The sequence below is a fragment of the Eumetopias jubatus genome, unplaced genomic scaffold (genome assembly GCF_037043125.1).
Source record: "Eumetopias jubatus isolate StellerSeaLion01/CBP00866 unplaced genomic scaffold, mEumJub1_p1.0 scaffold_5, whole genome shotgun sequence".
In the NCBI taxonomy this organism is placed as follows: domain Eukaryota; kingdom Metazoa; phylum Chordata; class Mammalia; order Carnivora; family Otariidae; genus Eumetopias; species Eumetopias jubatus.
In genome coordinates, this window is record NW_028274811.1 from 60,079,591 (window position 1) to 60,100,026 (window position 20,436).

At 35.8% G+C, this 20,436-nt stretch overlaps 1 protein-coding gene across 1 annotated transcript in view; it reads right to left on the reverse strand.

The window, feature by feature from the left end:
- The window catches only part of HOMER1 (homer scaffold protein 1), a 126,956-nt gene that overhangs the window by 67,915 nt on the left and 38,605 nt on the right, over window positions 1-20,436 (reverse strand). The window contains exons 2-4 of the mRNA XM_028114510.2: window positions 12,651-12,807; window positions 7,676-7,807; window positions 4,049-4,141 (exon numbers count right to left, since the gene is read on the reverse strand). Of these exons, the coding sequence (XP_027970311.1) occupies window positions 4,049-4,141; window positions 7,676-7,807; window positions 12,651-12,807 (382 nt within the window). The remainder of the gene's footprint in view (window positions 1-4,048; window positions 4,142-7,675; window positions 7,808-12,650; window positions 12,808-20,436) is intronic.

Genomic DNA, 20,436 nt, shown 5'->3' on the forward strand with positions numbered 1-20,436 from the left:
AAAACATTTGAGACTTATTATACTTGAAATGTCCAGAGAGATCATATAGTTCAAAACTCTGACCTTGTAGATTTAAGACCTACTACCCAGGCAAGTCAACTCACTTCTATAAGATCAAACAGCTAGTCACAGAGATACTAACAATCAGTTAAAATAAACCAGAGCCTCATTTGAGTAAATACAATTTATCTTTAATTTGAACATTAAAAAATTATGGTATTTATAACAAAGCTAAAGAGGCTTTGTTCCTTCTTTGAATACACACACACGTATATGCTACTTTTTCTATAAAGTGAATTTTAAAACATCTTGAGAAAAAGCTAGCCTAAATATAGATTAAGAGAGCTACAATATATGGGGGAAAAAATCCATAACTTGTGTTTGACTACAAACAACTAACTGAGTAAATACTTCATTCAACTTAAAAGTCTTCATCAAATGACAGCTAAAACTTACTTTTTTCTAAACTCCAATGAAGAAAAAATTGCATTATATTTATTTGATTATATAGCCCCCTTTTCTTCAATGTGCATTCTGAGGAAAGCACTTAACAAGTTAATTCAAATACAGTATTTTTTTTACCGTGCACTATATAAGAAACTTCAGATTTATAGCCAGTCATTACTCTTGATTCTATGTCAAATTGACTGTTTAAAAGATTCCCATGGAAATCCAAGAACATAAGATCTCCAAGAGAAAAAGTTCTAAATTAATGTCTATTCATTAAAGAAGGACATGAAACCAAGTAACAACTAATACATAATTCATCTTATTCCTAGAGATGTTATCTTGATCAAGACAACATAAAGACTATCTGACATGACCACACATTTTATCAAGAGTACAATCTTAGCTCAAGAGTTTAAGAATGGGGAAGTGGCTAACTTGGCCCTAAATGCCAGACTCTCTTCATCACATGCCTTTAGGGATGTGGGAACAATTTGTCTACAGCACTACTTCTCAAAGTGGGATCCCCAAATTAACAGGATCAGCATCTCCTGGAACTCTGCCAGAAATGCAAACTCTGAAGCCCTAACTCAGCCCTACTAAATCAAAAATGCCAGGAGTGGGACTCAGCATTTGTGTTTTAACAAATTTTCCAGGGTACTCTGATGCAGGTTTTATTCAACTAAGGCACCTTTATCTTTCTAAGTAACTATTATGTGCCAGATACTATGTCAAGGCTTTACATCATCATCTTCAGCATTACAACCACATCACCAACAACAGCTGTTAACATTTACGATATACTCTATGCTAAGCACTTTGTAATCCTCATTTAATTCTCACAATAACCCTATAAGGAGATATTGGGGTTTTTTTTTTTTCATTAAGTTTTTTATTTTAATACCAGTATAGTTAACATATAGTGTTATATTAGTTTCAGGAGACATTGTGCTGTGCTTATTCTCATTTTATAAATTTAAAGAAATAGTAACTTGCCTAAATTAAAAACAAACAAACAAAAAAACCCCCAAAAAAACAAAAAACCCCAGTAAGGGTTAGAGCCCAGATCCAAAGCCAGGCTCTAAAGCCTACATTAGTGTCATTATCATATGACATCGCCATTATCATTGTTACTGCCTCCAGCAAGCCTATAACCTAAGAAATGTAATCCCTATGTTACAGATGTGTAAAGAGAATCGGGTTAAGCCATTTTCTCAAGACCAAATAGTGACAAAAAATAATTTATATCTAAGTACGTCTGATTTGAAAACTCATACTCTTAACCAGTCTGTTATCCCTCCTAAATAAAAACAAAAGCTATGACTGATTGAGTGCCTACTACTATCAATTATTCCATTTAACCTCTTGATCCCCTTGCTGAATTCCTGAGTAATATTCTATACCTCAGGCAGAGGGTTAATTTAGCAGACTGGGTTAAATCAAGGAGAATCAAGCTCTGTCCTCTAGCTGAGTAGAATCAGAGTGGCCAGCAGTCATACATTTCAAACTAAAACAGAAATAGTAATGACATCTGTAAGGGACTGTCACAAAAGGGGAAGGTGAGGAAACAAATGAAAATAAATTTTTTTTTTTTTTAACTATTACTCTGGCTTCTGTACATTAAATTACCAATCAGACTTCAAATGCTTTGAAAAGATAACTTAGGGTCACTATATTTTGGCTTTCAAATACTGATGAACTTAGGATATTTTTTCCTTCCTTATATTTCACAGTATTTTCCATATATAAACATCTTGGATATATTCCTTTGATGAAAGTCAAGGCTTAAAGATATCTCTTCCACCAAAGAGTAGCAGGTATCTTACCAGCAACTTGTTCATGGCTAATTAAACAAAAACAAGTTATGATCAAAGAAATAGGAACTAAGTACAATGGACAAGTGTAATATATAATTTTATTGGAGTCCTCTGCATATTCCCTAAGGCATGTGCTACAACATCCTCTTACAACGCTAGAATCAAACACCTGAAGAACGAGAGCTACCAGTACGTGTACTAAATATTACATAGGTTTTTATGAAAAGTATCACTATACTACCATAGCACTTAGGGAAGATACAGAGTCAAGGGAAGTTTCAAAATGATCATGTTATTCCAGGTCACTGCAAGTGTGGAGGAAGTGTAATGGAGCTTTGGCTTAGATCCAGAGTACACTTTTAGTCTATGAGGAAATACATACTTTACGCATACTTAACAGAGCCCTCCTTTCCTTTAAAAAAAAAAACAAAAAAACCACAAAACTCTTTATACCAGCAGGGTTTACCAAATAGAGTTGGGTGCCAGGGGTGAGGAGGAAGGTAAAGAGCAAACAATGTTCGAAAATGGCTAGTCAGTAAATTCCCAGGCAATTCCTATTCACCTTCCGAGGAAAGTGTTATGGAAATCTGCTACTATACTGACTTTCCAGAGAAACATTTATAACATCTGATTCTTCCTTTTCATATAAGCCTTGAGTACACTTCAAATGCTATAGAGAACCCAGCACTAAGCTGAACCCTACCCTTAAGACTCAAATTGAAATAAAAATTAATTTTAGAAAAGCCTATTAAAAAGCTGAATCATACAATGTACATTAAAGCCTTTGTAAAAGCACTGAAATATAAGTATTTAATGAACTTTACTTGGAAATCTAATTAATTTCCAACTAAAGAAAGATTATCATGAGCAAGTCACAGGTATTAAGTCAATTGTTAAAGGAAAAAGCAAATACGTGTATAAAACCTATAACCTTTGGGTCTCAGTGCTAAGTGTAAAGAAAGATGTCCCAACTGTCAGATTTAAGTACACTTAAAATCAAGATAATAGACTACTATTTTTTTTTCTATATATGTGATGTTCTGACATCTTAAAAAAAAAAAAACTTCCTGGCTAGCCAATTCTTAGAACAAGGGGGTGAGGTGGGAACATGCCTTTGATACGCAAACTAACCAACCCAAAACTTACCTCCCTCATCTGGCCCATGCACCCCAGGATGCAATATTCTTCTGCCTTCACCATCCGAGGGCCAGCTACCAGGCAATGAGGGACTACCCCTATGAGTTTAGAGGCTATAGAAATTATTCAACTAGCCAAACCCTAAATTGTCTACCCTGCTCTGCCATTCTTCAATATAGCTCTAGCCTCAGCTTTTCCCATGCTCCTGCTTTCTGCCTCCTGACCACCCTGAGGCTTCTCTAAGTGCCCCTCAGATGTGTGCTATGCTTCCTATTTCTAGGACCGGTGATTAAAATAAACTCTTATTTCCCTGAGCCTCTCCTCTGTCTCCTCTTGTGACTGGCCATTACAGAACACAAAATAGGCCAATCTATGCTCTTTACATATGACTGTTTTTAAGTTGTACACACATCAAAAAATCTAAGTTATAATTACTAAATTGATTTTCCCCCTAGATTCTTGCAGACAGTGGCATATAGGAAAGAAAGCTTTCTCCACTAGTATAGATTAATTGAAGGGTGCATTTCTATGTCCACCTTGGAAACTACCTTAATTTTGCCATTATTTCCCCAAATTTAACCCTGGCATAAAGGATACCATCTGAAATGAACAAGGCTCAAAAATAAGAATAGAAATTAAATACCCACCTGTGAAGGTGTACTGGTAAGTTCCATCTTTTCCTGTGATTTCTCCTTTGCTAGTCGAGCAGCTTCTTTAAATTCCTGAAACTTTTCTGCAAACTGAATGTATAAAGACTATATACATTAACCAAATAAAATAATAGGTCTCAATGCCCACTTTTACTTTGGTTTTCTTTCATTTTCTGAATAACTGACTCTTAACAAGCAACCTAGCCCTAAAATCAATTACAGGTGTAATATGAAAATGAAGGTTAAAGAAAACTAATACCAAACATTTGTTTGTACACTATCAACTACTCTGAGCCACTGCATTGAAAAACATCACAGTATAATGAAGTTAGAATTTGGTGTCAGCAAGTTTACCTATGTCCTTTCTTGGTTGTTCAGATATACTTTAAGACCAAGGTGCAGAGTATAGGATGTGAGTGGAATCAGTAAGGATTAGTATACTTTGCTTATCATGGAGAAAACAATCTTTTAGGTATTTACTCATAAACATCTCAGTATTTGGAGCTTGCTTTTAACTTTTACTAGAATATAAACTCTCGTATTATGTAAGGCATTTTATTTTCAACAATACAAATAGCAACATTTATTATTATACTAAATGATATTACTAAAACTTCATTTCCAAAGATTCCTAAACAGCTAATGTACAGCGGCAGAGAGGAAAAACATGGCTCCACAAAAGTCTTTAAGACTGGTAAAAACAACAAAAAAAACTACAGTACATGAAATGCTAATTCTTATGAACTCATAGTAATCTAGAAATGTCAGGGCCACAAAGACTATCTATTATTGTTTTGGAAGCGGAAACTAGTCTACCACTATTCTCAGAGGGAGTAAGTTAAGGCTACAGAATAACCAAATTAAAAAATAAAAAATCTCTATGCGACTTAAAACACCTGCTAGAGTTGTAATAAAAATATGAAATTACAGTTCCCTCCTCAAACCCCCATAAGCCAACCCTGGTTTCATTTCTCTCTTGGGAAAGAAAACTTTGGAAGGAGAGGTCATGTGTTGGGGACTTAGAGGAAGGTCAAAATTAAAATTGTTATTACGGCTTTCCTTCTTTAGACTTGTCCCCACCATCTATAACTTGTAGATCAGGGAACTGAATCTATATTAGTATGATTCTCCTTTTTAAAGTAAGGAGATATTCTGTTCAATTAATCTGAACACAAAGCTAAAAAGGTCTCATTCACACTGGTGTAAATGAAATAAAAATGAAACCATAATTAATTTGTCTTTACGTAATTTGAAGTAGAACAATTTTTCTTACACTCGTCTAGCATTCCAAAGTAGTTAATGCTTAAAACCCTTTCAAACTTCATAAAGGCTCACACTATTGCTAATTTTTATAGGCTTTGGGTTTCCATGGAACAAAATACAACTTAGTAAGCACTCCAACAATCCAAGCATAGTTGCAATGTTCCTCATGCATCAGCCTTAGGAGACCAAATATTTCTCTCAATGCTGTTAGTCTCACTTATTTTGAGACACTCTTGTCTAGAATTGCCTTCAGAGCCTTCTCAAAACCCTTAAAATGCTTTGATTTGCTTAAGGTTTTTAATGATAAAATAAGCCAGAATAATTACATGCTTGCTTAATTTATGTAAAAGATTATAAACTCCTTGGGGTCCCCCATAGTTTACAAAGAAGCAATACTGGTCTCCAAGGTTGCTTGGAAAATAAATCATGATTTTGTCATCTTTCAACAAAAACATTCTGAAGAGAATGATCATATAAATATAAACTCTTAGAGCCAAGTCTAGTGAATAAATATACTAGACTTCAAGAGCTAATGTCAATCCTCCTTCACAATACTAGGAATCACTACCAGTAAGGCTGGTCAAAAGTGTATGTTAAATCTAAAGAGGAAAAATACAATTCTTGAAATATAAAAGTCATTCCCAGAAAAAAGATCAAATGAAAGGATAAAGTATAATTGACAGGATTTAATAAACTATTACTTTAACCACATTAGCTAGCTGCCAGTAACCTCAAAGATGTGACAATAACTTAATTTGTAATCAAAATTACTTAGACTCAAAAATCAGTTTATGCAAGTTTGAGAAATTAATCCACAATTTAGTTCCTGTGTTGTCAAGAAATTTAGCAACTGTAAGCTAATTATAGTTTTAACTTTTTTTTTGCTATAGACTTTAACAGACAATTCCAAAAAAAAGTTCCAAAAAGCTTCCACTTGAGTAATGGCAAAAGTATTAGAATAAATGTGTAATTTCCTAAGGGGATTATTTATGGAGCAGCAATGCTCAACTGGATGCCTGTCTCCTTGTTCTACCGAAAGACTTTGAATCTAACTCTTACCTTTACTACAACTCAAGAAAATGTATTTGGAGAATACGATGCGTGTAAAAGAAACCAAATTAGATAACATTTGTTCATGTTAATCATCCTATTGGGGATGGACTTATAATCATGAAGGCAAAAGTTAAAATATCCTTAAAATTGGTCTCTAAACTATAATTTATATCAAAAAGATAACAAAAACATTTGACAACAGTGTTAAGGAATGTCTACAACCAAAACAAATGGAAACAAAGATCACTTCAATTACTGAGCTATCTAACTATATGCCTGAGTCAATAAATACTTACAAAAAAGTAACATCATTTTAAAAAGAACTCATTTAAGAATCCAAATGATTTCTGTAACGAATAGCTTATGGTTCAACATGAACCGTGTCTATCTTCAAGAGCCTGATGACCCTGAACCTGAACAACCACAACTCCCAAAAGCGACCAGATCCTGTGTATACCAAATTCTACGTAAGATGTTCCAATTGTAGTGTTATCCTTTTATGGAAGGCTTGAAAGAGAGAAGTTTAAAGCATAAACCCTTGGGTCTGATGAGCCTAAAAGTGAGTGATCCTTATTTCCTTGATCATCGTCTTATCCTGGGAGTTTCCTTTTCCTTACATACTCTTTCTGGGCGACACCCACAAGATTTCAAGACACTGGTGGTATGAACACCGCATGCTGCTGCTTACAAGCAGGACAACTGTTTTATTTCCAATATTTATTAGCCTGGTGATGTTCTGTATTTTATTGGCCTTTCTGGCCGCAGTAGTTTACTTGGTCAGTATGTTCCAAGAACTCTTCATGTGTTTATTAGATCTGACTCTATACTACATCAGAGTTTGGAGTAATTCTCACCCAGATAAAGCATCATTTTTCCTAAACAAAGGAATTTATATGTGCCTACTATCATGTCAAAAAGCTGAAATCTTCATCACTATCAGCTTAAGTTTTCACAATTCAGAAAAGCTTGGTATCTACCTACTTGCAGACCATCTCCACTAAGGGTGCTAATCCCTGAGCAAAGTCCATTCTGAAGTGATAATCCCTTTTATGTTAACTGTCTGTGTGACAATTCTGTCACACGGTTAACCACACAAATACTTCTCTATCAATGGTGACCGTTTTTAATGTATACAATTAATTTTCCAATTGACAGTGAAATCCAATGCTCTCTCACTTCTTGCTTTAAAGTCACTACAGTTGTTCTGAGAATATTAAATTTCTCATATATTTTATACTTGCCATTTGCTATTATATATTTAAGACAGCTGACTTGAAGATTTCCACTTGATCTTATGAGTTAACTTACTTTTGAAAGATGGTGCTCAGAAGAGAATCCCAGTCCATAAACAGTGTTTGCCCGGCTATCGGCCCACTGGCCAAACTTCTGAGATGTTTTAGTAAATGTCATGTTTGGGGTGATGGTGCTATTAATTATTGCCTGAAAAATAAGACAAGTATGAATAGCTAGCCAAAAACTAGCAAAAATTTAAACACAGGACGATTTAGTTCCATAAAAACAGGATTTCCAATGAGTCACAAGGTAGCTATAGAAATAGTTATTTTTAAATAAATAAATCTTTTTAAATTTATATATTTATTTTGCAAGAGAGGGAGAGAGAGAGAAAATGGGGGGGGAGGGTCAGAGAGAGGGAGAAGCAGATTCCCCGCCAGCCAATCAAGGAACCCGATGCAGGACTCCATCCCAGGACCCTGAGGTTATGACCTGAGCTGAAGGCAGACGCTTAACCACTGAGCTACCCAGGCACCCTAGAAATAGTTTTTAACATTTTAAGTGACAGTGTATAAATATGGTAACTAATAGAACTATAAATATAAAGGTACTCTAACAAAAATTTCAACACTTTACAATCAAAATAAGTTTTCCAATGATGCAAAAAATCTTAAAGAGTTTTTAGTGTGGTCAGTTTCTTTCCTTTGAACATACAGGATCAGTATCTATTAATTTTGAGTAATACTTCCTGGAAGCAAGTAGGCTTTAATAGTTGTTTCTTTAAAAGTAAGGCCCTACCCTCCAAACAATCTTTCAAGAATGAATACATCAACAGAATGAATTTTCTATTTGTATCTCATTTTCTAAAATCCATAATCAAGAGTTTTCTTAAAGCTGACTTATTTAATTATGATACAGAAAACATTTTCATTTAGTACTTTTTCCTTTATTCAAGGGAAAAACAAACCCCTCAATATATACTTTACTTCTTTTCTCATAAGGTGGTATAAATTCATGATACAGAGAATCACTATCATTTCTGGTGAGCACATAGTTTCTTAGAAAACTAGTATTCTAGTGTGTTGTTAAATATTAATTTTGGTGATCCCTATAATAAATTCCAACTATTGTTACAACATACTAACTCAAGTACATTCCCTCTGCCAGTACTGAAAAGTATAGAATCAGTCTTAGTTAAGTAGTTTAATGCTCTCCAAACTTGAGATTACAAAGTGATTCCAGTAATAATAATAAAAAAAATGTTACCAAATTCTTAAGCAGTCATTTGGTGAACTACTAAATGTGGACTGAAAATCAAGCATTTTCAAACCAAAGCTAAAGCTACTGACCATGGAAACAGTATGAATATAAATATTTATGAGCTATGCACATATTGATGAAGTTGCAATAATAAATGTAGGACATTTGTCCTACTAAAGAAGACAGTAAAAGAAAGAGTGGTCCCTTGCTTTCTGTCTCAAACAACAGATGTATTAGCTGTTGTTCTATGAGAGCACTTATCCTTGATTAAGCATTTTTACCTCTGACAAAATTTATACTCATACCTCCTTTCCCTTCAGTTCAAAAGCTCTTTTTCCTAGCATGTGATTTCAGGATTATGTGAAATGTAGCTAACAAGTGCTCTAACTTGCAGGTTGTCATGAAATGAAAGACTAAATGGAAAAGAATATATTAACAGATGGTAAGGAATGGAATAACAAAAGGTAAGGAATTTGGTTATGGAATCATTTGGTTAGCTTTTTGTCAGCTTTTTTAACTGAGTACCTATTAAATGCCAAGCACAATTCTAGAGACTTGAAATGTAACAATGAGAGGCAATGTAACTGTGGATTACATTCTAAAGCAAGAAGAGTTGGTCAATGAACAAAGAAATAGTTGACTAATTTAATTTCAGAGTGGTAAGTGCTGTGAAGCCCTTAACAGCATGTGATAGAGTCTGAGAGCCTCGAAGGCCAGAACTGGCAGGTACTATGTTAGATGTGGTGGTCTTCAACTGTTCCCTGAAGAGGATGCTTTTGAGCTGGAATCGGAGTGTTTTCAAGAAAATAAGGGCATTTTACATGTGATCGCAGTAACTCTCCATATGTGAGGTAGCAAGAGGTTTTACAGGCATCTAAGAAAACTGACCCATCTGCTGTTCGCCACAGACCTTCAGTTTTAGCTATGTCAAGTGAACTTCTTTATGCTTTTAAGTTTACGAGTTCCATTTTCGTTCCCATTTTCGCTCCCATTTTGAACCTTTCCTTGCCTCCACTTGTCCTGGGATTACTTGTATGGAGATTCTTTACTCACTGAAGAAAAATTTTAAAACAATAGATGATTCCACACTTTAAAAATTATTCATTAGAATTCTTTGACTTGAATGCTTTGAACTATTTGAATATGAATCCACTCAGAAGAAAAATCTTAGTTCTTTAAAATAAATTTGTCTCTCAATCCCAGAGTTCCTGTCCTTTCAAGGAAAAGAGGTAAAAATGCTGTGTCATTACAGTTCATAGAGGGCCCTTATTCTGGCCCTCAGCCTTGCTGATGTCTCTGCAACTTGATTAGAAAACCTTTAAGCAAACTTCACATGCACAGTAAGAGCACTAAATGAGAACAAACGGGTATTTTCTAATCAGGGGCACCTAAGGGCTTTCCAACTCATCATGCAGTACAGAAATAGAAGTGGGGGTGGGGGGCAGAAAAACACTCATTTAGCTACAAGTTAAACCACTACTGCTTACCAAAAAACAACCACTCCAGCAGGGAACTGCAGTAGCTGCCGGCATCAGTTTTAAAAAGTTAACTAGGGAGTGTAACAGCTACAGATGGTAGATTTTGTTAAGCAAAACAAAAACTCGTTCACAAGAGTTATTTAAGAGTCTAATGATTACAAGCTGCAAAGTATATTCAAAAACGGAAATGCCAGCAGCAATAGTTCCTATTGCTTGAAAACGAAGAACACATGAGAGTTATTTAATCACATGGGAGTTATTTAATCACATGGGACAAGGGAATACTTCAGTTGAACTTTATTCCATTTAACTCTCCCGTCAAATAAAACGATGTCTTTTCTGTGGTTTGGGCTAAGAGGGAAACACAGACTGTAGAGAACTGAAAGTTCTAGTCAGGGAAAATAAATAAATAAATATTCTAGTGTCTGAGATCGTAACAATTAAAATCTGGTGATTTCACTAACAGTTACAAAATATGACAAAATTATTCTTCATTACAGAAGTTTTGTAGAGGCACCTGGGTGCAGTCAGTTAAGCGTCTGCCTTCAGCTCAGGTCATGATCTCAGGGTCCTGGGATCGAGCTTGGCGTTGGGGTCCCTGCTCAGGGGAAGTCTGCTTCTCTCTCTCCCTCTGCCTCTGCCCACCCCCACATGCTCTTTCTCTCTCTCAAATAAATAAATAATCTTAAAAAAAAGTTTTATAGAAATTAACTATTACTATTTCTCAAGTCCTTAAATCCTCCAAGTAAAAATGAAAGAGAATCAATTTTTTTTTTTTTTTAAGATTTATTTATTTGAGAGAGACCGAGAAAGAGAGAGCGGGGTGAGGGGCAGAGGGAGAGAATCCTCAAACAGACTCCCCATGGAGCAGGGAACCCGACGACGCTCGACTCAATCCCAGGACCCATGAGATCTTGACCTGAGCCAAAATCAAGAGCCTGCCACTCAACCGACTAAGCCACCCAGGTACCCCGAGAATCAATTATTTTAATAAATCCACATTAGTCACTTAAGTACAAGATAAGGTGCTAACAGCCCCTGGAGTTCTGTAATCTAGTTAAGGAGATAATGAGTGAGCTCATGAAAAAACAAACTGAAAGTTGAACATTAAATTATCTTTTGTTCCCCAAAACTACTACACAATACATAACAAATAGCCTAAAAATATTAATAATGATAACAAAAGCAGTCAGTGTTTGCATACTGATTACTATATACCCGTTAAGTGCTTTTGCCTAAATTAATTTATTTAATCTTCAGAACAATCCTGTGGTGTAATGATGTAGATATTAGTTTCTTTTTACAGATGAGAAAATTGAGGTGTGAAGACATTAGGTATCTTGTTCTAGGTCACATGGCTAGTCAGCAGTGGAGCAAAACCTCAAACCAGACAGCCTGTGTCTACGTCTGTGGTCTTAACCCTTACGCTGAATTGCTGCAATTTCTGGGAGCTTTTGAAAGGCCTCATGGCTTCAAAAAAGCTGGCAGGAGAAGAATGGAGCCCTCATCTTTCTATACACATTTTATCCAGAATCCAATGTCTCCTATTTCTGTATCTCTCTCTGCTATTCAAAATTCATTGATGAAAAAATGGAATTTCCCCTCTTTGAAAGGCATACTAACTACAAGACACTGATCAAAGTGCTCTGCAGATATTAACTCATTTAATCCTTACTAACACCACTAATGAGGTAAGAACATGAGGCTCAGAGAATTTGCCCAAAATCAAACACTTAGTAGATGGTAGAGCTGAGCTATGAACCCAGGTGGCCTGTGCTCTTAAACATTATACCATCTGCCTCTCCTAAAAATAAAAACTTAGGTCTTGTCCATATATTTCTCTTCAGAATAAGGGATGTCAGCTTTAATGGTGACAGTGACCAAACTTCATACCCTTTAGGGATTGTGAACTGCCTACTAATCTACAGAAGTGTATCTGAAAAGAATTCTAGTTCCTTACTAGATTTTACGCTCCAAAAGAGTAGAAACTGTGTCCATTCTGTTTACCACCATATTCATAGCACCTCACGTAGTGCCTGACATGTAATAGGTATGCAATGAATATTTATCAAATAAACTGACTTAAAATTTGCAGAATATTTTGGTATGTAACTCAATATAAATAAGGTGGTCAATCCAACTTAGTAGACAAAATATGTTTGTACCCTAAGAATGATCAATTTTGGTTTCTTAAAGTTTTTAAAACTCAAAAGGAAATATTGTATTTTAATGAAGACAAAAATCCTCCAAATAAAACAGAAAATGCTCTACTGCATAAAACAGAAAGATTATTTAAAGTAAATGTAACTTACCTTTGAGCCATCTAAACTGATTATCCTGTACACATTTCTTGTGCTGTCATAGAAATAAGACACAGTAACTGCGTGCTTGCTGGTGGGTACCCAGTTCTTCTTTGTGTTTGGATCAATCTGGAAGACATGAGCTCGAGTGCTGAAGATGGGTTGTTCCCTATAGGGTAAAAAATAAAATGACAGATTGAGAGCAGACAATTTTATTCCACTGGACAACAGAACATGAAAACCGCGAGGATGATTCCACTTAACCCAAAACTCCCACATGCCCCAAAATAAGAGAAATATTGTTTTAAATCTGGAATATTCTAAGTACACAATCATAAGCTTCTTTAAAACAATTACAGTCCATCCTCATTATTTGTAGATTCTGTATTTGCAAATCTTCCCACTCACTAAAAGTATTTGTAACTTCAAAATCAGTACTTGAGGTACCTTCTTAGTCTTTTGCAATTGGAAAGATGTTAATCACCTGATATGTATGTTTCCATCAGAGGTTGATCAAGGAAACACTTTGCCTTCTTGTTTCAGCTCTCATACTGTAAACAAGTGATCTTTTTTGTGATTTAGCACCATGTGTTTCACATTACTGTGCTTTTCGTTGGTGCTTTCTATTTTTATTTATTTTAAGATTTTTATTTATTTACTTGACAGAGAGAGAGAGAATACAAGCAGGGGGAGTGAGAGAGGGAGAGGCAGGCTTCCCGCAGAGCAGGGAGCCCGACGCGGGGCTCGATCCCAGGACCCTGGGATCACGACCTGAGCCGAAGGCAGACGCTTAACCGACTGAGCCACCCAGGCGCCCCAATGCTTTCTCTGTTTAAAACAAGCTTCCAAGCATTGTGCTGAAGTGCTACCTGTTCCTAGATGCAAGAAGACTGATTTGTCGTATGGAGAGAATATGTTATGTAAGCTTTGCTCAGGCATGAATTATAGTGCTGTTGGCCATGAGTTCAAAGGTAATGAATCAATAATACATATTAAATAAGGTGTCTTTAAATACAAACACACATAAAACAAGGTTACGTATTGACTGATGAAAATATGACCAGAGGCTGGTAGGAACCTAATTCTGTATATGCCCTGGGAGCAATCATTCAATATTTGACAATTCAGTGCTCATGGTGCCTTTATAGAACACAACTATCGCAAATAATGAGAATGGACTATATCCTATTAAAATACAAGAATCTTATATTAGACCTTCACTAGGTTAAAAATTTTTACCCATTTAAAACATTATTCTGGTAACATGTAAATAACTTACTGAAAAAGTTTACATTCAATATAATCTCTACTTTATTAAAAGGTATATGGAAAACGAAGTAGTTCACAACCACAGTATCTTTTATTGAGATTAAGGCCTTAAAGATATAGATTTTAAAAATAATTTTTTAAATTTTTTTTTGAGATTTTATTTATTTATTTGAGTGAGAGACAGAGAGAGTGAGAGAGAGCACAAGTGGGGAGGAAAGGGAGAAGCAGGCTCCCCGCAGAGCAAGGAGCCCGATGCGGGATTCGATCCCAGGACCCTGGGATCATGACCTGAGCTGAAGGCAGACGCTTAACTGACTGAGCCACCCAGGCGCCCAAAAATAATTTTGAGAACCAAAGCTATTAAAAAATGTATATTCAAAATATCATTAGTTTATTTTACAGTCTGGAAAACAAGCATGCAATGATTTGTATGCAACAGAAGCATTATAATGCAAAATTTTCCAAGTTCTGAGTAGAAGTTCTTCTAGAAAAGCCTTTACCTGGCTTTTTTGTTTTGAGCCCAAATAAAGCTCATTTCTTTCAATTACACAACATCTTTCTTTCCTAAAGCTGCTTAAGGGTCCTAAAGAGAATTTTAACCAGTATTTAATGCTTAAAAATTTAAATTTAAAGAACAGAGAATATGGAAAAGGGAGAAACTGAAAAACAGGCAAGGCAAATCTGGGTCCTTGGCAACATGACTCTTCAGGTTAATAATGGGCTGGGTGTCACATATGCCTATGATCTGCTTCCGCCCTTAGAGAGCAGGTATGAAAAGGAGGTACCTTTCCTATAAGTAACCTGCCTCTTCCCAGCTTTATTTCTGGAAACCTCCATTACAGCTTTTCTTATTAAATGAATCTCTTTTGAAGGAACTGATATATTTTATACCATTCCCTAAAAACTGAAGCAGAAAGCCAACATTTCTGGCTTAACTCACATTATATATAGATTCATCCAATAAATAATTATTAACAATCTGGCAAGACTTTGCGCCGGGATGAAGAATTCTCCTGAATTGGGAATAGGTCTTATTCATTCCTTGTTTCCCCACCTTCAATCCTTCAGTTTTTCAATGAGGCTGATGCTACATTTGGGTTATCTTCCAAAAGCCCTGCAAACCTCAAGTTTTCTCTTCTTCACCTTTTAATTAAAGTTCTAGGTATAAAGTGTAGTTGGTCAGCCTGACTGTAACTATTTCCAATTCACAGGAAAACCCAATCACACAAAACTGTATTTATTAAGGCATGGAAGGAAGGGAAGTAGGAACTCTAGTCTTTACTAACAACTTTTCCCCCCATTTGACAGGGAATAAATTTCTAAATAGTGCAGGATATTACAATATATGTATTTTATAAAAAACTAAAACAGTTAAGGAGCACCTGGGTGGCTCAGTTGGTTAAGCACCTGCCTTCAGCTCAGGTCATGATCTCAGGGTCCTGGGATCAAGCCCCACATCGGGCTCTCTCCTCAGTGGAGAGCCTGCTTCTTCCTCTTCCTCTACAACTCCCGCTCCCCGCCCCGCTCATGCGCGTATTCTTGAACGGCACGCTTGCTCTCTATCTCAGATAAATAAAATCTTAAGAAAAACTAAAATAGTTAAGACAATGATACTGCTTTTTACAAGCCTTTTAACAAATCCTTATCAATAGAAATCCAATGTTGTAAGTCTAATACTTTTTGTTTTAATTCAAACAATTATATTAATCTGCACAATTAATCCACACCATTCAATTCCCTCTGAATAAAAATCTTTAGAGTAAACTAAATGTTTTACAAATGTGTCTTGTGAATCTGAATGTCAACTAAGTACACTGCTTTTCTTCAATTCTGTCCTGAATAGGTGATTTCTTAAAATTATAGTCCCAGATTTCTGTGGTCAAAAGCCTATCCAAGTCTAGATGAAAAAGATTAGGAAAATAATGTCACTGCTGACACAGGGAACAGGATTCCTAGAAGTAATGAGGAAGTTACCACATCTATCAAGGCATACTAATCAATGGTTCAGACTTCTATTGAATATCTACTACATACCAAAAACAGAGAAATGGTCCCTGCCCCTGAAAAGTTCAATTTGATGAGGGAGGACAAATGTCAAAAAAATAAAATGCTTTTCACCATGATACCTTCTCTGAAAATAAGTGGGAGCTACCATGGAGAAACTGATGTCTAGGTAGAGTTTGAAACAAAGTACGGTATGGTGGGAAGAAGGCACAGTACACTGGGGTGTGTAGTGAGTATGAGTGCCTTTGAAGAATGAGGCTAAAGAGAGAAGCCAGTTCATGAGGGTCCCCTCCAGAAACTACCCAGAGATTGTAAAGAGAGAACAGCTTTGCATTTTAGAAAGATAAATTTGGCAGTACTGAAGCAGGTGGATGGGACGGAAACAAGATTGAACATAGGACAGCTAGTCAGACCCTTACGAAAGAAACCCAAATATTAGAAACAAAGAGGAATGGAGGTAGGGGGTGGGATAAAGACGTGAGGAGGGATTAAAGGTATTTTTAGAAAACAGAATCAGTAAGATTAAGTAACACATTGGCCGTAGGGCAGTGTTTCTCAAATGGGGGCGATTTGTCCCCTGTGGGACATTTCACAACGTCTGAAGACATTTTTGGTTGTCACAACTGAAGGAGATTGCTATTGGCACCTAGTGGGTAGAAGCCAGGGATGTTGCTAAACATCTACAATGCACACAACAGTCCCCTACAAGAAAGAACTATCCAGGCCAAAATGTCAATAGTGCCCTTAGCCAGGATGGAAAACAGAAAGTAAAGTCTGGGATTGGGGGAGGGAGAAATGGCAGAGGATGAGCTCAGTTTTGAACAGTTCAGATGCGTGTAAGGGTTTGCATCTAAAACTGTCAGGATAGGAACTTAAAAATATTAGTTTGGAACGCAGTAGAGAAAACCAGTCTGGAGTAAAAAGTTGGGGGAGTCATCAAGAGATCTAATCACTAGTCTGTTTAAGATACATTCCAACAACACTAAGCATGTGGATAAATTTCATTTTAGAGAAAAGCTGTAGAAGCAGCAGTAGAAAAACTATACCTGAAATCTTCAAGCTCTTATTTCTTAAGAGGATCTGTAAAGCATTTGAAACTTACTGTCCCAAGAGTCCAACTGTTAAAGTTAATACTTTTTCAAATAAACTGGATGGCATTCATCAATAAAGGTTACACACACTACTTCCTTCATGGCAGTTCACACAAATACAAACTGCATCAAATACCATTATTTCCCAAAGTATATTCTATGGAACAGTCCTAGAAATAAATGTTCCATGTTTAAATAAGTTCTGCAAACACTGTTACATCCCATCCTGAAGCACTTATAATGCACCTTAGTATATTAAAGATCTTAAGAAGTCCTCCAGTAAAGAAACCCATTAAGCCTGAATAACCCAACATGTGGCAAAATGATCTAATTCCAGAATTCTTTTCCATGTAACACGTTAACATCTCATAGGACTTATGTTTATAACCACAATGGTCTGGATATTCTGCCATTTTTACTGACGTTATTAATTGTCACTAGAAAATATACATCAAAGATCCAATACAAAAACTGAAGCCTTTTTAGTAATGACTACAGTATTATTTCTTAAATAGGTGTTTGTTAATGGCATTCAAAGTAACTCTTCTAAGGGATTAATCTAAAAATCAATTTTAAAAGCAAATAGATTTTGGCAGGAAATGCTTTAAACTAGCTTAAAGAAACAAAACTAAATAGATACACCGCGTGCGTGTACACACGCACATACACTTTAATCCTAGAGAATCATCTACTTTGTCATTTCTTACATCAATAATCTGATGTAAAATCTTATAATAGGTCATTCAAATGACCTATTATAAGATTTTAGCCAATTTTCCAGTTGGCTCAAAATAATTCCAAGAAGCCGGTATAAGATTAATTCTAAAGTTTTTCATCTTGGGCTAAAACTTAGCAAAAGTACTATATGCAGTAATCAACTCCAAAACTTAATATGGATGTGAAAAACTAGAAGAATGAAAAGTATAGGATGACCTGAGAAAAACGTAGTAAAATCAAAATTTTGTTTTAAAAACAAGGTTCAAACTCACTAGAATTGACATAAAGAATTACTATATTTAACTTAGGCATCTCTGTAATAAGGAATAAACAAGAATCATGAAAACTGAAGCAAAACAGCAAGACTATTTGCCAAAGATATATATAAGCTCTAGATCCAGAAAAAAAGGGAAAAAGTTAACATTTGTCATCTGGATAGATTCAATTTAGAAAAATTCAATCATGTTTTTTATTTTATTTTTTTATTACTGAAAACTGTACTTTTGCAAACATTATGCAATTATGCAATAAATTTATGTTCTAAGGAAGTGCAAAGGTATGGATCCAATATTAACAACCAAGCTCAAGGGAAGAAAAAGAAACTATACATTCTTTAGTTTTTTGTTTTTGTTTTTTAAGACTCCACACATAGCTTGGAGCCCAGCGCGGGGTTTGAACTCATGACCCTGAGATCAAGACCTGAGCTGAGCTGAGTCCAGTGCTTAACCAATTGAGCCACCCAGGTGCCCCTCCTTAGTCTTCTCTTAATGTTTGCCTTACATCTATGAAAATATTCTTTTTCATAGATGTAAGTACAATTAAACATTGTAGCAAAGGGATTATAAATAAGGTTATGGTTTCAAATAATATCCTGACTTTCTAATTAATTTTTAAAAAAGTAGTGTGGTAGAAATTTAAGAAACAAGGTAAATAACACTTTCCACTGAGTCTGACACTGTTATAAACATTGTTGGCTGACTATCCACCAACTGTTCTTCAGCACTCCCTCCTTACATATTCTGGATGTTCTGGTGCTCTAACTCTCCTCCACATGACTATAAACTTTACTAGGATAATCAAGGCAACCCACTCTTCTTTCCAGAAGTCAGCTTAGGAATGGACCTCTGAAGCAATACAGGTCAATGAGATAACCAGGGAAGGTTTGCTGGAAGCGTCTGGGTATGCACACAAAGAGATTCACACGTAAGAAGGGATGTATGCAGTGACACTGGACCTGAAGGAGTCATCTTACTGTGAGGCAGCTAACCTGAGAACAAAGCCGATGTTGTTTGCTAAGAATAGCAGATGGAAAGACAAAGAATCTGCTTCCTTGATTGTATCATTAAATCAATGACTCAGCCTCCAGACTTCTTATGGAATAAAACAAGTTTCCTAATTGTTCCAGGCAGTTTTCATTCTAAAAATTACACAAATGATAATTGAAGAAAGAGGTTTACATAAAATAAACCCTACAAGAAAGTGCCCCCCAATAAAATGTAACTGAAGGTCCTCTAGAACTCCTGGCGATCTAGCTGTACGCGGGTCATTCATTAACTTCATAACACAACCCCACAGCATATACAATTAGATTGGGGGGGACCTCATTTAAAATTCTAGAGGTAATCAATAAGATCCATAAGACTAACTGCATGGAGAGGAACAAATGTGAAACAAATGTGAAAATGGCAAAAGTTCACTACCAATTGACTTTCTGCTATAAGAATTTAATATCCAAAGCTTTTAATCAAGAAATAGTAGTGTAAAACGTATTAGAGATAGAACGTAACCACCAAGAGAAATAAAAGCTGGAAGTTTTAAAAGCAGTTGCCTCCAGTGAAGGGGCTAGGTGAAGGAAAAATGAGATAGTCAACTAGTACTTGTCTATATAAACCTTTAAGTATTAATTTTTTAACCTTGTGTAGGTACGAAAAAGACTCTAAGTGGCACTGTGGAGGAAACTACATGCACATCAAAGTAACACCGAGAAAAGACTGTTTCAGGGGCCACTTGTGAAGACTGCCAAAGAACCGCAGAGTAAGTGACAAATTTTAATAACTTGGAACTCAACCGACTAAACAGTACACAATACGAAGGTATTCCTATTATTCATAAAGAGGAATAAAGAGAAAGGAGAAGCAGAAATCCAAGAAAATACTCTCCTTCCCTAGAAGTAAATACACAAAAGGTAAAATAAAAAACAATCTACTGTCAGCTTAGTTTTTGGAATTTGAGAAGCTGGATAGTGCTTAAGGCCTAAAGGACATGGGAAAGGATAAGACAGGGAGTGAAGAGAGAGCCAGTGATCAAGGAACTTCAGATGTAATAGGTGAAGAACTTACTTTCAGGGCCAGTGGAGGTGGCACAGAATGTCTTCAGACAAGCCAGAACTCAAGCACCTGAATTTCCTCAACAGAATTATCCAGTACAGGTAATACTATATAAATTGTAATTCCTCTGGATTATCGGGGAACTGGTTGAATTCCATCTCCTCACATACCCACCTAAGAAAAATCTTACTGACTAAAATAGCTGTTTTGAGGCTGCTCAAAGATTATAACTGCGTACTACCACCTATGTATTTTTATTGCCATATTAAGTATTTAACAGCTGATTGTGTAGATGTGTAGAATGTTATCTTTTAAAAAAATGCGTGCTTACTTTGAGGGAAGCAGAGATTATTCTACTAACTGCTGCCCAACACATAGTTGTACTACAAG